The 15,770-nt window shown below is 37.9% G+C and overlaps 1 protein-coding gene across 1 annotated transcript in view; it reads right to left on the reverse strand.

Annotated features, from left to right (window-relative positions):
* The window catches only part of mEFTu1 (mitochondrial translation elongation factor Tu 1), a 235,199-nt gene that overhangs the window by 155,083 nt on the left and 64,346 nt on the right, over window positions 1-15,770 (reverse strand). Inside the window, exon 3 of the mRNA XM_067103039.1 lies at window positions 8,223-8,389. Within this exon, the coding sequence (XP_066959140.1) occupies window positions 8,223-8,389 (167 nt within the window). The remainder of the gene's footprint in view (window positions 1-8,222; window positions 8,390-15,770) is intronic.

Raw genomic sequence — 15,770 nt, forward strand, 5'->3', positions numbered from 1 at the left:
TATCAACCAGTCCACAAAGCTAAACACTTCCAGTACTTTAAACAAGTGCTTCAAAAGGTGGTTGAACTCCGATGAAGCAAAGAAAACCTTAGCCGAAGAGAATGCTGAACGTCGAGCCGAGTCTATCAAACCTGAGAAGTCACCTTGGGAAGAGGCAGCACCTCCCAAGGATGGAGCTTCTCTAGTCGAGTGGGAGAGATATCTCCTGTGTGTCAGTCTTTCAGGGAGAAAGGCAAAAGCGGCCTTCCCTTGCTCCCTTTCAACAGACAACCAATCCTTTATCTCCTTGAGTGCCTTTCTTGCAGATGAAGAGAGAGCCATCTGAGGTAGGTGCGAACTAGAATCCACTTGTTTCTCATTGGAAACGTGTAAGTGGGCGACACTGGAGCAGCTGGTTGGAAGTGAGAGGGAAAGGTTTCCAAAAAATACCTCATCAAGGAAGCATACACTGTAGGAAGAGGGTCTTGTACTACTACTTCCTCTGCTGAAGAAACAGGAGACAATGTAAGGTCTTATATAAAAAGGCTTATGCAGTGGATGAGCCTTATGAAGTAGGCCCAGTACATCATCTAACTGCTTCTTACTACAAGCGAAAGGATCTTCAGACACAAGAGCGGGTGAAGAAGACATAGATGGGCGTTCATCAGACCTTGGGTGGTCAGTTGGAGCTGGGCGCCCGGCTGGCACCGAGCACTTGGAAGTTGGCGCCGAGCTACCTCGAGGCGGGCGCTCAGGGGAGTGAGGCAGGCACTCTGGAGTCCAAGATGGGTGCTTGGGAGTATGAGATGGGTGCTTGAAGATTGGGAGGTGCTCTGGTGAACAATCTGGCCGCTCATGTGGCTGCCCAGAAGAGCGTTTCTTAGAAAAGCACTTAGGAGCTGAGTACTGAAGTTCTGCTTAACAACACTCGAGCGAATGGCAAACAGGGCTGCATTACGTACTACAACCTAGTTGCGGGCTAGTGGAACAATTTCTAGCACGCTTTAGTGAAATGAGAGGCGCCTCTCTACCATGATGTCTCTTCAAGGGACAAGATTCTCCTGGGGAGCATCAAAAATGCCTCTTATTCACACTGGAGTCACTATTGGAGTCAGATGATAACTGGTGGGTGCTCACTGTGATGCTTTTCCTACAGCTGTCAAAACCACAAAGCACTGAATCGGATGAGGGGGCGACTGCCCATGAGCAAACCTTGCTAACCTCCTTTGGACCTCTGGTATGTCTACTCCCAGGATCAGGGGAGTGTGACAGTGACCTTCATCTGGGAGCATCAGTGGGACAGACAGCCACCTCCTCCAATGGCACTGGCACTTGTTTAATACTCTGCACTTAGTCCATAAGGAACTTACGTAATTCACCCAACTTTGACAGTGTATTAACTACGAGATCGAATGGAGAGCGGTATGTTAATGTTTTAGAGAACGAACTTGTCCCTTATAAAGCTCTGTTAGGGATGCAAGTCTTTAGGCAAGATGGAGCCTCTTGCCAACCGATCAAAGGATACTAAAAGGTGTTTGAGGAACACAATCTTCAGAAGTTGATTGGCATGGTAATTCATCAGACCTAAATCCAATAGAAAACTGCTGGGCCTACATGAAACAATGACTGAATGCCATGGGGGAAGAGAAAAAATCCTTGCCCATGTTGAAGGATGTGATCAGGAAGTTTTGGTTTGAAGAAATGGATGCACAGTATTTTACAGATTTAGCTCATTCTATGCCAAAAAAATTAAGGGATGTACTTAACAGTAATGGAGAAATGTCAAAATATTGAATAAAAGGTAATAAAACTATAACTTTGCCTATTATTTTCCATTTTTAAACACTGTTCAGATTTTTGTTCATTTAAAGGGGGTGTCTAGGGTTTTTTTTTGCGGCGACTGTACATGTTCACCTTCAGGCCAACTGTCAGCTCTCACAATAAATCCACTTTCATTAAATGTCACCTCAAAACAAGTAGCCCAAATAATCTTTGTGTACATGTGACTTGATAGATTCAAGCAGTTACTTATCTGTTAATGTAACTCAAACTGAAGAATTAATATATCTCATGTCGCCTTCCTGTTTACATAATACAGTGATACCTCGATCTTACGTGCTTCGAGTTGTGCAAATTCACAGACACGTGAACTTTCATTGGAACCTAACTAATTGGCATACACAATTTTTTCACAGACAAGCGACATTTCCAAATTCCTCAAGAAACCCTGCAGAAGTGCTTATGTTTAGTTTTTGAAATAATTTATAAGTTCTCATGCTTTTGTGTACAAATCTGTATGAAAAATATATTATTTTTATTTTTGTATATGCATAAATAAGATACAAAGGTAATTACAGCATGTAGAGTTACTGTACTTTTCCAAGATGTGATTCCCATTCACAAAGTTAGTGCACTTTTCAAAGATGATACCCCTGCAGACAATGTGTTTGTTAAAGTTTTGAAGTACATTTATAAGTTTTCATGCTTTTAAGTGTAAAATCAGTAAGAAAAATCTCTATTATTTACATTTTTGTACATATATATGATACAAAGGCAGTGCAGTTACTGTATTATGCTCATTTGCAAAGTCTTGTCACTAGGACCTCACATGATCTCAAGATGAGGTTGTTCAGTCGTGCTGGTTTGATAAAATGAATTCGTTAACATATTAAAACATATCAGACATAATTAAGAGTTGTATTAGTCTTGTTCTGTGAAGATTACTTTCTTACCCTCAGAAAAGTGATGGTGCAATCTGTATTACATGTAATTACAGTACGTACAGTTAGTGTACTTTACAAGATGTGATACCCATTCACAAATATGTGATACCCCTGCAGAAAGTATTTGTTAAATTTCTGAAGTACAGTAATTTACTGTATAATTTTTCATGCATTAAAGTGTAAATTCAGTATGAAAAATTTGTATTATTTATATTTTTGTACATAAATTATACAAAGGTAATTTACAGTCAAGTTTACTTTTGTACAAGATGTGATACCCATTCGCAAAGTTACAAACTTTTAGATGTGATACCCTGCAGAAGTTTTTGTTTAATTATTGAAGTAATTTATAAGTTTTCATACTTTTAAGTGTAAAATTGTTTATGAAAAATTTGTATTATTTTTATTTTTGAACATAAATGATACAAATATTACCATATTTTTAGTGTGTACATGTATCTCTCTCTCTCTCTTTCTCATTGTTAGCACATGCATATTTTTAAAACTTATTATTTCTCAGTATGTCTTTACATAATTTTAAGTTGATTGAATGTACCTGTACCCTCCACATACATTACAGTATACCCCTGTATCCACAGGGAATGCATACCACACCCCCTGCGAATACTTAGAACCCTTCTAAAAACACTTAGAACTGCCTACTTTGATAGTTCAAATACGCACACACACAAAAAAACTAAAAATGCTTATACAGGTATTATCCTACTTACAATGGGGTTAAGTTCCAAAAAAACCATCGTTTGTTGGAAAAAACGTACCTCAAATTTAGCCTAGCCTACACTATAAAATATACTCTTTACATACACGGTGTAGTAATTTAATATCAGCTAATTCTGGAGGTTCATGCAGTGACTTATGATAACTCAATACAAAGAGAAATTGAATTACAAACAAGAATTAGCTTAGCCTACACTATGGTATACACACACATCAACATAACAAATATGCATCATTTCCATAGATCTTTTAAAATGTTATGCCTTAATTCATTGTATTCAATAATATTGTATATATTCTAACACTGCTTTTGTATTATAAATTGCGATCATAGCAATCAATGCTTTGATTTGGAAATTGATTATGCGGTAAGTTTATTTTGATGTATCTAACTCAGTTCATAGCGCTTTTCTTGCTTCTAGTTAGTGTAAATGAATCTCTAGATACTTTATTTATATGGGGCAAGGTTATTTTTCATTATACGAAGTGTTTTTAAGCCGAAATATAACTTAAATGTCTCGTTGTGAAATTAATTTAGCTGTTCTCTTTGTTAATAGATGACGTTGGCTGTTTGAGGGGGTTTGTTTTGTGTAAAATAAATAAAGATTGTTTGCTATTTTCACTTGATTTCATCATAATACGAGCTTCATGTATTTATCGTTTATCAGCATAAAAATAGCAGTAATGCCCAGTAGTTTTGATTAAAATACTTTATCTCCAATTTTAATTATGGTCGAGATTCATCCATGTTACCGATGCATGATGATTTATAGTCACTAGCAGCTTGAACATTGTTTTCTCAGCTTCAGCTACTACTTGCAGCTTAAATTTAGTAGCATATTTCCTGCTGATCCTTTATCCATACCAAATAAGGGTATAATGTAAAAATACATCGGTCCTATTCTACTTGACGTTATTTGTACTAGAACTACAGTAACTGTTTATTGTCGTATGATGGTTGAAATACAAGCAAAAGGGCTGTTGTTATCCGATTTGGTGATAAGCAAAACAACAGTTTCTCATTCAGCTGTTTATGACTATACGCATTTACGCCAGAGTATAATGTTATTAACAATACTTTTATCATTTTCTTTTACTAATACTTTTATTATTCTCTTTTACTTTTTTAACTAGAAGATGGGATAAAGAGATGGAGGAAAAGAAATTGGCCTATTGTAATTTGGTCTCTCTCGCTGCCTGATTGTACGCTGCTGTCTGCGCCCGCGCGAAATCTAAAAATATTTTATAAATATCGTCATATCGATATTAGTTGCTTACCCCATTGCAAAATCGAATTATCATAATGCAAATTACCATAACTTGAGCACTACCTGATTATTTTAAAAAGCACCTTACTTAGTCATGAAAATGAGATGAAGATACAGTAATTAGTGAATATTTCTCAGTGAAAAATACAGTGAATGGGTGAATTTTCAGCGAATAATGCGCATATGTGTTCCACAGAAATCCGCGAATAGGTGAGTCCGCGAATCGTGAGACCGCAAATATGGAGGGTCTACTGTAATACATGTTTTCATTTTACTGAATAGTACCTTCATTATATGATTTCTGTGATGGAAAGAAAACATCTTTTATTTACTGTGAGTGAAGAGTGAAAAAGAAATTGGTATCCCATGAATTAGGGGTAACGTTAGTATACGTACCTGACTACTGTAAATGTGCTAGTGTGCGCAAATACCCATTACAATACTCTAATTTTCATGTCAACTATTTATTTCTCTTTTAAAGGTAATGTATTAAGCTAACTTTTAAATGAAATTAACTTTAATTCATTTAAAAGTTAGCTTAATGCTGTACTTTGGGAGCATGAGTTGGGTCATATTTAGTGTTTAAACTCTAGAAATAAGCATTTATTAGCATTTTTAGTGACCGTACCAAACTTACTTGAATCCTTCTCTAATGTGAGGGGTTCTGGAACCTAACCTCACGCAAGTTTGAAGTATTACTGTATAGTATTCAGTTACCTACTACACTGTTGTTATTATTGTTATTCAGAAGATGAAACCCATTCGTAAGGGACAAGCCCACAGGGGCCATTAACTTGAAATTCAAGCTTCCAAAGAATATGGTGTCCATTAGGAAGAAGTAGAAGGAAGTACAGGGAAATACAGACATCTCACTTATTATAAAGAAAAAAAAATTAATAAATAGGTAAATAGATAAAAATGTATTAAAATCCAAGAATAGTATTAGGGTAGTAATGAATTGCATTTTCACTTGAACTTCTGAAGTTTCAATTGCACGACATCCTCTAGGGGGCTGTTCCACAGTCTAACAGGGTGAGGAATAAAGAACCTCTGGAACTGAGAAGTTTGATAGTGAGGCACGTTTACTGCATATTGGTGCTGCTGTTCAGCGAATCTGGTTGCTCTCGGCAGATAAAGGGGATCAGGGATCAATTGTGAATGTGAAAGAATGCTGTTGAAATACAACTTATGAAAAAGTGACAACCAAGAGACCATCTGTCAGTAGTCTAAGTCATAACTGCTACTATTAGTAACTAGAAGCCTACCACCACAAACAACTCTATCTAAGAGAGATAAATCTCTAGCACAAGCAGACATCCACACAAAAGAACAGTATTCCAGTAAAGGAAGTGAAAATGACCTAAAACACATTGCATTGATTTTATCACTGTTATAAATATGAGAAGCGTTACGAACAATACCTAACTTTCGTGCGGAATTTGCTGAAACTTTCATCAGATGTTTCTCAAAAGTTACACCTTGAATAGTTAAAGCCTCAGACTCATCCAGCCAAGTTTCATCCACCTGAAGGGGAGGATGGGATGGGAAATCTGTACGAGATCTGCTAATCAATTCCCATATCTGGTCCAAGTCCCAATTGAGGCTGAGGGCAGCTTCATTTCTCACAGGTGGAGACTTTACTACACCCATAAGTGTTGCATCATTGCCATACTGAACAATCTTGTTTTCCAGGCCAAAAACCATATCACTTGTATACACTAAAAATAGTGGACCAAAAACACTGCCCTGTGGAACTCTAGACACAACAGGTCTTGGTTCACTAAAGATCCCGTTTAGAACAACTTGCTGCTGCTTACCTGTAAGGAAATCTTGAAGTAATCTTAAAACATATCCACTCACTCCAACAGTCTGAAGCTTATATGTGCCTTGTGATTTACTAAACTGAATGCAGCACTAAAATCTATTTGAATTACTCTGCACTCAAAACCCTTATCAAAGTTCCCTTGCAAATAGCATATCTAGTCTAAAAGAGCATCACAGGTACATAACTGCTTCCTGTATGCATATTGACTATTAGCTAACAATCCTTTAGATTCCACATACTTATATAGTGGCTTAAAAATAAGTTTTTCAGCAACTTTGGAGAGCACAGGGAGAATAGAAATTGGTCTGTAGTTTCTGCAGATATGCCACTCTTTGGAACTGACACTGTATTACTAAACTTGAGCTCTTTCACAAAGATACTATGTTGACATAAAAATTGATAGAATCTACTAATCTTGGGAGACGACACATTAGAAACTTTTTTTTAAAAAACAAAGGGAAGAAACCCCAGCTATAAAGATTTTCCAGAATTTTTTTAACATCCCTGGAATGAAATGCAAATTTTGTAAGAATGGGTTCAGGATGATAAGTATCAGGGAGAGAGATATCCTCAGCTGATTGCTTAGTTTCAAAAGCTTGATGAAGCAGTTCAGCCTTTTCTCTAGGCCCAGCAACCAATCTACCATCACCTGTTAGTAGTGGTGGGATGGAAGGCACCCCTGACCCAAAGGTAGATAATGCCAATTTGGTCCACCACACATGAGGCTGAGTAATTCCCTCAAGTTTCCTCTTCAAGGAATTATTGGAATTCTCCTCGGCTGTATGGTAAGTTCTATTTACAGCACAGCGAGACCCAACAATTTTGACTTCATGAACTGAATTTGGTCTGTTTGTCATGGTAGGCTCGTCTACGTGTATCATCAAACCATAGGAGGTCATTTGTCCTAAATCTGATGCCCTTTTGGGGACATATCTTATTAAAATAGCCATCAGCATTTCATTTAACTTCTTGGGATCAGGATCTAATAAAGCAACTGAAATATTAAGTGCCTGACAAGCTCCAATAACGTGATCCCAATTGACTCTGGATTTCAGCCAGACTGACTCACTAGTAGCATTAGGAATATGCTGACTGACAGATATATATTCACAGACCTTGGACTTCACAACAGCTGGAACATCTGTGAATATGAGGTCTAATCTATTACCAGAAAGGTGCGTGGATTCCTCAATTAGCCGGACAAAATCGGAGGATTTGAATTAATTCTGTTTCATACATACAAAAAAAAAAAAAAAAAAAAAAAAAAATTCCCTTACACAAAGATACCTACCATCCTTATCCTCAGCTTAGATATCCCCATACACATAACACAATAGGATCTTTGAGTAGTATTGCTTTTGGCTTTTTACTTTCACTGTCTCTGGAGTGTCTTTATGAGATGACTGTTGAACATAATGGATCTAGTGACACGTGATCAAGGTATTTGGCATAGTCTCATAATGTAGTTAAGGTTTGGGTAACATAAATATAGAGTGCTAATGAATGAAGCTTAGGTTTGGGTAACATATATATGTAGTGCTAATGAATGAAGCAAGTCAAAATCCAAAAAATTAACAAATGTTGCTAACCTTTCAATAGCCTCTGCTATGAGTTCCATAATTTACATGTAATAATATAAATAAAATTTATAAATAAATATGCTATGAAAAAGGCAAACCACAAACTCACCTTAATATAATCAGCATGCCCAGGACAGTCAGTGTGTCCATAATGCCTATTTTCAGTGGCATATTCAATATGTGCTACATTAATGGTAATCCCACGAGCCTTTTCTTCAGGAGCATTGTCTATTTCATCGTATCTTTTTACGCTTGCTAAGGCTTTCTGAGACAGTACTATAAAAGAGAGAGAGAGAAAGAGAGATTTATACAGTATAAGTAAAAAGTAGCAATTTTCAACAGAAAACAGTATTTTTCCAAGATACAAACCTAGTCTGTTACATGTGAGTAGTCATGGCACCAAGCTGGATTGGTTATAAAAGTTGGTTAACAAGAAACTGACACATGGATTTTTAACGGTGGGATTTTGCTGAAATGCTTCAAGTTTCTATCTAGGAGGAATATAGTTAAGAAAATAAAATAGCTATTGGTTTGGATGAGAATGGAAACCTTTGTCCAGTAAATGACAGATTCATTTATAAAGTAGTAAGTTATTTCTTACAGAACTTGTAGTAGCTGTTGTATTAGCCACCCAGAGTTGCTGGATTCAAAGTCATGTGCATGAACAGGGGAAGGATGACACCTTTTACCTAAACTGACTGACAAGTTTGATGCAAAGGTTGATAGGGATCTGTGCCAAAATCTGGGTACAATACATACACAGGAACCTAACTCTGGAATTCCCAGGAACTCTGTCCCTTCAACCTGTGTGCAGGAGAGCTACGTTGGTTAGTAGCAATTGTTATTGCAATCAGACCTAAACAATAATAATGCATTAGACTTTCTTGTAGGAAGAGCAAAGAGAATATCTGCAAACCTGAGCCTCTGAATTAGTTCTCTGCGGAGTAGCGCACCAGCATCCGGCAAGAACCAACACCAACATGACCTGGGATGTCTGTACTGAGAGAGAGAGAGAGAGAGAGAGAGAGAGAGAGAGAGAGAGAGAGAGAGAGAGAGAGATGATACATCTAATGCATTATCTTCACAAACCTAAGAGCTGAGCAGCAACTACCAATCCTAAAGAGGTGGGAGGTGATATCCCTTACTGAAGATGAGATGAGTGTGGTCTGCCTGAGCTAAACAACCAGCACTCAGTCCCCAAAAATTCCTCATGGATACAAGGAACAGATACCCAGGACTGTGGGGTCGCTCATAGAGCAATGACTTGCCCCTCACTGGAAGACAGACCCTTACAAAGCCAAAAAAATGATGTTCTTGGACACCACTGCCTTGTGCCTGCTGGTGCTAATGAAGACAGCAATTTACAGGACTTAGATGACCAGTTCTGTTCAGATAACATCATAAAGTTACCACTGGAGCTCCACAGGCATGTGAAACTTAGCCTCTTGAAACTACAGTCAGAAATTCATGTTCAGAGATCTCCATAAATTCAGAAAAGAAAAAGATGATGAATGCTAGACTTGGTACAAGAGACCATCAAGCTCACCTTTCTCCTTTGTTCAAGGTAAGACTGGCAATAAGAATGTCTTGAAAATTACATCTCTATCCAAGGCCTCACAGAGGGGCTCAAAATGTTCAAGACTGAGAGTTCCAATATAATCAAGATAATAAAAAAGCTATTGGTTTGGATGAGATTCCCAGTCATGTGCATGAGCAAGGGGAAGGATGACTCCTTTAACCTAAACTGACTGACAAGTCTGAGGCAAAAGGCTGACAGGGCTCTGTGCCAGAATCTGGTACAATACATGCGGAACCTAACTCTGGAATTCCCAGGGAACTCTGTCCCTTCCACCTGTGTGCAAGAGAACTAGGTTGGTTAGTAGCAATTGTTATTGCAATCAGACCTAAACAATAATAATGCATTGGACTTGCTTGTAGGAAGGGCAAAGAGAATATCTGCAAACCTGAGCCTCTGAATTAGTTCTCTGTGGTGTAGCACACCAGCATCCAGCAAGAAAAACCAACATGACCTGGGATGTTTGTATTGAGAGAGAGAGAGAGAGAGAGAGAGAGAGAGAGAGAGAGAGAGAGAGAGAGAGAGAGAGAGAGAGAGAGAGAGAGAGAGAGAGAGAGAGAGAGAGAGGATCTAATGTATTATCTTCACAAACCTAGGAGTTAGAGCAACTGCACTATGTGCTGAGCAGCAACTACCATTCCTAAGGAGGTGGGAGGTGACATTCCTTACTGAAGAAGAGATGAATGTGGTCTGCCTGAGCTAAACAACCATCACTCAGTCCCCAAAAATTCCTCTTGAATACAAGGAACAGATACCCAGGACTGTGGGGTTGCTCATGGAGCAATGACTTGCCCCTCACTGGAAGACAGACCCACTTGATCACCTTACAAAGCCAAAAAAAATGAAGTTCTTGGATACCACTGCCTTGTGCCTGCTGGTGCTAATGAAGACAGCAATTTCCAGGACTTAGATGACCAGTTCTGTTCAGATAACATCATAAAGTTACCTATGGAGCTCCACAGGCATGTGAAACTGAGCCTCTTAAAACTGAAGTCAGAAATTCATGGGTTCAGAGTTCTCCACAAATTCAAAAAAGAAAAAGATGATGAATGCTAGACTTGGCACAAGAGACGATCAAGCTCACCTTTTTCCTTTGCTGAAGGCAAGCCTGGCAAGCAGAATGTCTTGAAAATTACATCTCTATCCAAGGTCTAACAGAGGGGCTCAAAATGTTCAAGACTGAGAGTTCCAACTATGCTCATGAGTACTGGGAGAGAGAGAGATCAGTGCCCTTCAACCAGAACATACGTTTCAGGGTAACACAATAGCTTTTTACTCCAGAGACAGTGAGGAGCTTATCCCAACTGATGCATGGGGTAGTCTGTGATCTGTCAAAAAAAAAAGCTCGGACTGGAAAGACACTCCTTCCCAAGATATCAACCCCAACCTATGACCCACTTCCCTGAAACATGTCCTCCGAGGACCTTCTGTCTCTGACATCTCCAGAGCAATCCGGCAAGAAGAGCCTCTCTCCTACTCAAGATGTTGGATACTCTCCAGCTGTGAAGCTAAAAGACCTCCTTGAACTTGTGGTACCTCAAAAGACATGGCTGGCAATGTGAAGTGGGCCAGGGAAGAATTTCTCTTGGTGCCACTATGAGAGTAGCCATAGGACCCAGATAACTTTGCCTAAGGCTGACAAGGATCCCATACACCTACCTTTAACTAGCTGCTTTTGTCTACCCACCAAGAAAGAATGCCAAACACTTCGTAGCTCTGAGGCTCAGGGTGGGTTGGAAGATCTGAGGGAGGAGACCAGTGCTTCAGGCACTGGGGCCAGCCATTTAGTGCCATCAGGGCAATGAATGTAAGTGATTTATTTTAATTAAAATGACATTTTCATAATAAAATTAAGTTTTATATATAATTACCAAGTATTACATAGCTGATGTATCTATCTCGCACGGCAACTTTTTTAATTTAGTGGTAGCACTTCTTTTGTTTTTATGTAGGTGACAGCCCCGGCCATTATCAGGGAAAACAGGAATAACTTGGCCACCATGAATCAATTTGTTTGTGCCCTCATGTCCATAGAGGGGAGGAGGGCAGGCAATGATTCTGTAATTACTTGGTATATAAAAAAAAAAAAATTAATTTTATTATGAAAATGTCATTTTCATATAAGTGATTTACTAAGTAATTACATAGCTGAATCCCATATTGAATGGAGGTGGGATACATGGACACAGTCTACTCCAAAACATTACACCATGATGATGAGTCTGAAATAGACAAAATCTGCCAGCACTCTATGCAATGCTTGTTTCCTTACCTGGTAAGAGAGCTAGCGCAGATGAATACTGCCTCTACTTGGTGCTCATCTCAACTCTTAGTAGCGTGGCTGTTGAGCCATGGAGTGCCTCTAAAGTGGGAGCTTTTAGTGGAGGATATGACTGATGGCTAACAAAGCATAAAATAAGGTGCCTTTGCCCTGGGCGTAGTACCAGCATTAAAAAACCAGACAACCAAACAAAAACTTCTTTCAGTTTTCTTCTGAAGTTGGAAAGAGAAACCCACAAGATTCTTGTGTATAACTTGTTTACTGGTAAATATTTACATATTACTTTGATCTCGAGCACTTTCAGGTCCTAACTGTAACCCTTTTTCAAGAGATGAGGTAGTCAGGCTGGTTCAAGGCCCGGCAATCTCCTGGAACTTCTTCTCCCTGTGCTGTCATTTATATGATGGCTGTCCTGGTTTCCATTCTCTTGAGAGTTGTTAATCTCCTCCTGTCGGTTTGATATCCTGATCTGATGGTCAGTGGTAATCCTTGTGGTATGTGAGTAGTCACCATCGGTCTGTTGGGCAGGAGACCTAACCTCCAGGTCAGAAGGGTCAATCTAGATTTACCTCAGAAGATCCCATGGGATCTTCTGAGGTAAATCTTTGATATTAAAAGAAGCTAAGATTGACCCTTCTGACCTGGAGGTTAAAAGGTCTCCTTGACCCAACAGACCGATGGTGACTACTCACATACCACAAGGATTAATACCACTGACCATCAGATCAGGATATCAAACCGACAGGAGGAGATTAAACCTTAAACGCCTATTGGACGTATCATACATCGACTAAAATTGTCTGTTGGGTGCCAAGTGGACATACCGTTTGTCGACTACAAAAAATTTCAACCTTCGGTCAACTTTGACTCGACCGAAATGGTTGAAAAACGCAATTGTAAGCTAAAACTCTTACATTCTAGTAATATTCAATCATGTACCTTCATTTTGCAACAAATTGGAAGTCTCTAGCACAATATTTCAATTTATGGTGAATTTTTGAAAAAAACTTTTTCTTACACGGTGGTGGTAACTCAGCCAAAAATTTCATAAATTCTTTCGTCATTTTGTCGTAATTTTTGCACTGTTCTATATTAGCCATTACATAAAGTTTTATATATGAAAATGTGTGCAATTTCATGTACAATACAGCAAAATACAACCCATGGTTGTAGCTTTTATCAGTTTGGAAATATTTTCATATAAACCACGATAACTGCCAAAATTTCAACCTTCGGTCAACTTTGACTTCGACGAAATGGTAAAAAACGCAATTTTAAGCTAAAACTCTTACGATCTAGTAATATTCAATCATTTATCTTCATTTTGCAACCAATTGGAAGTCTCTAGCACAATATTTCGATTTATGGTGAATTTTTGAAAAAAACTTTTTCCTTATGTCCGCGCCAGAAATTCTTTTGTCACGTTCTCGTAATGTTTGCACTGTTTTATATGAGTCGTTACATAAAGTTTTATATATGGAAATGTGCGCAATTTCATGTAGAATACAACAGAAAATAACTCATGGTTGTAGCTTTTATCAGTTTTGAAATATTTTCATATAAATCACGATAACTGCCAAAATTTCAACCTTCGGTCAACTTTAACTCGACCGAAATGGTAAAAATGCAATTATAAGCTAAAACTCTTACATTCTAGTAATATTCAATCATGTACCTTCATTTTGCAACAAACTGGAAGTCTCTAGCACAATATTTCGATTTATGGTGAATTTCTAAAAAAAAAAAAAAAAAAAAAAAAAACGTTCCTTACGTCTGCACGCTGTAACTCAGCCCGAACATTTCAGAAATTCTTTCGTCATGTTGTCGTAATGTTTGCATCGTTTTACATTAGTCGTTACATAAACTTTTATATATGAAAATGTGCGCAATTTCATGTAGAATACAACAGAAAATAGCTCATGGTTGTAGCTTTTATCAGTTTTGAAATATTTTCACATAAATCACGATAACTGCCAAAATTTCAACCTTCGGTCAACTTTAACTCGACCGTGGTAAAAAACGCAATTGTAAGCTAAAACTCTTAGATTCTAGTAATATTCAATCGTTTAACTTCATTCTGCAATAAATTGGAGTCTCTAGCACAATATTTCGATTTATGGTGAATTTTTAAAAAACATTTTCCTTACGCTTAACTCGGCGAACATCTCAGAAATTCTTTAGTCTCGTTGTTGTAATATTTGCACTGCTTTATATTAGTCGTTACATGAAGTTTTATATATGAAAATGTGCTTTCATGTAGAATACAACAGAAAATAACTCATGGTTGTAGCTTTTATCAGTTTTGAAATATTTCCATATAAATCACGATAAAAATTCGACTTTTAACTTTAACTCGACCAAATGGTCGAAAACTGCAATTGTAAAGCTAAAACACTTACAGTCTAGTAATATTCAATCAATTAGCTTCATTTTTCAACAAACGGGAAGTCTCTAGCACAATATTTCGATTTATGGTGAATTTTGAAAAAAACATTTTTTTACGTCCGCGCGTTACGAATTCATGCATCATTTTGTGATAATATTTTCTCTGTGTTGCTTTGATCGTTTTAAAATTTGTTATATACCAAAATCATCGCAATTTAGTGTACAATACAACTAAAAAAAATTAACTCATTAGCTTTAACCGTTTTGCTTACAGCGTGATTTATATACAATTATATACAAGTTTTTTTTTTTTCGCTGTCATATATTCCAATATTTATATATGATAATGATATTTTTTTCATTTCTGATGGTTGCATACTAAACTTCAGGCAATGACAAAAAAAAATGAGCCAAAAATGAACTCTTAATCTTAAAAACTAAGCGTGCTGTGATTTTTGAAAAAAAAAACTTTTTTTCCGCTTCGGCGCTAACTCACCGAACGCCGCCGGCATAAGGGAGACGTTTTTGTAAATAGGGCTTTGGCGTTAAAGGGTTAACAACTCTCAAGAGAATGGAAACCAGAACAGCCATCATATAAATGACAGCACAGGGAGAAGAAGTTCCAGAAGATTGCTGGGCCTTGAACCAGCCTGACTACCTCATCCCTTGAAAAAGGGTCACAGTTAGGACCTGAAAGTGCTCGAGATCAAAGTAATATGTAAATATTTACCAGTAAACAAGTTATACACAAGAATCTTGTGGGTTTCTCTTTCCAAACCAGACAACGCTGTCACCTACTCTAAAAAACTTGTAAAAAATCCAACCTATCCACTAAGATTGGTGGATACTCCAGGTGCCTTGTACCCACCCAGGCTTCCTAAAACTCAAAAATCCTACAAGAAGATAGTAGAAGAAAAAGTGTGCTTCCTATAATTCTTCACTCAATACCATGCCAGCCACCGATAACAGACCAAAAGCACTACAATCATTAAACAACATTTCCACTTTCTTCAAGTAGTGAGAAGCGAAAATGGACCTGCACCTCTAGGAGACAGACTGGATAATGGAGGTCAAGGACATGTTATGTCTAAAAGTCAAGGAAGTAGACACCACTCTGATATCATGCGCTCTCACTTTAAAGTTTGGTAAACTGTCCTCCTAGATCTAGGAATGTGATTTTTTAATCAAACTCTTAAGAAGAATGACAATGCATTCTTTGACAGAGGACAAGATGGATTCCTTACTAAACACCAAAGATTACTAGATGGACCCTGGTCTTTTCTGTCCTATTCTGGTAGTAGAGCTCTGGCTGGACACAGCACTCTCTTTCCCCCTCTGGACCGAGAATATCCATTAAGTTCTTAACAGTCAATGACCAAGGCCAGGGTTTGGACATTGGTCAGAAAGCCTAAGGT

The sequence above is a fragment of the Macrobrachium rosenbergii genome, chromosome 4, assembly GCF_040412425.1.
Source record: "Macrobrachium rosenbergii isolate ZJJX-2024 chromosome 4, ASM4041242v1, whole genome shotgun sequence".
Classification (NCBI taxonomy): domain Eukaryota; kingdom Metazoa; phylum Arthropoda; class Malacostraca; order Decapoda; family Palaemonidae; genus Macrobrachium; species Macrobrachium rosenbergii.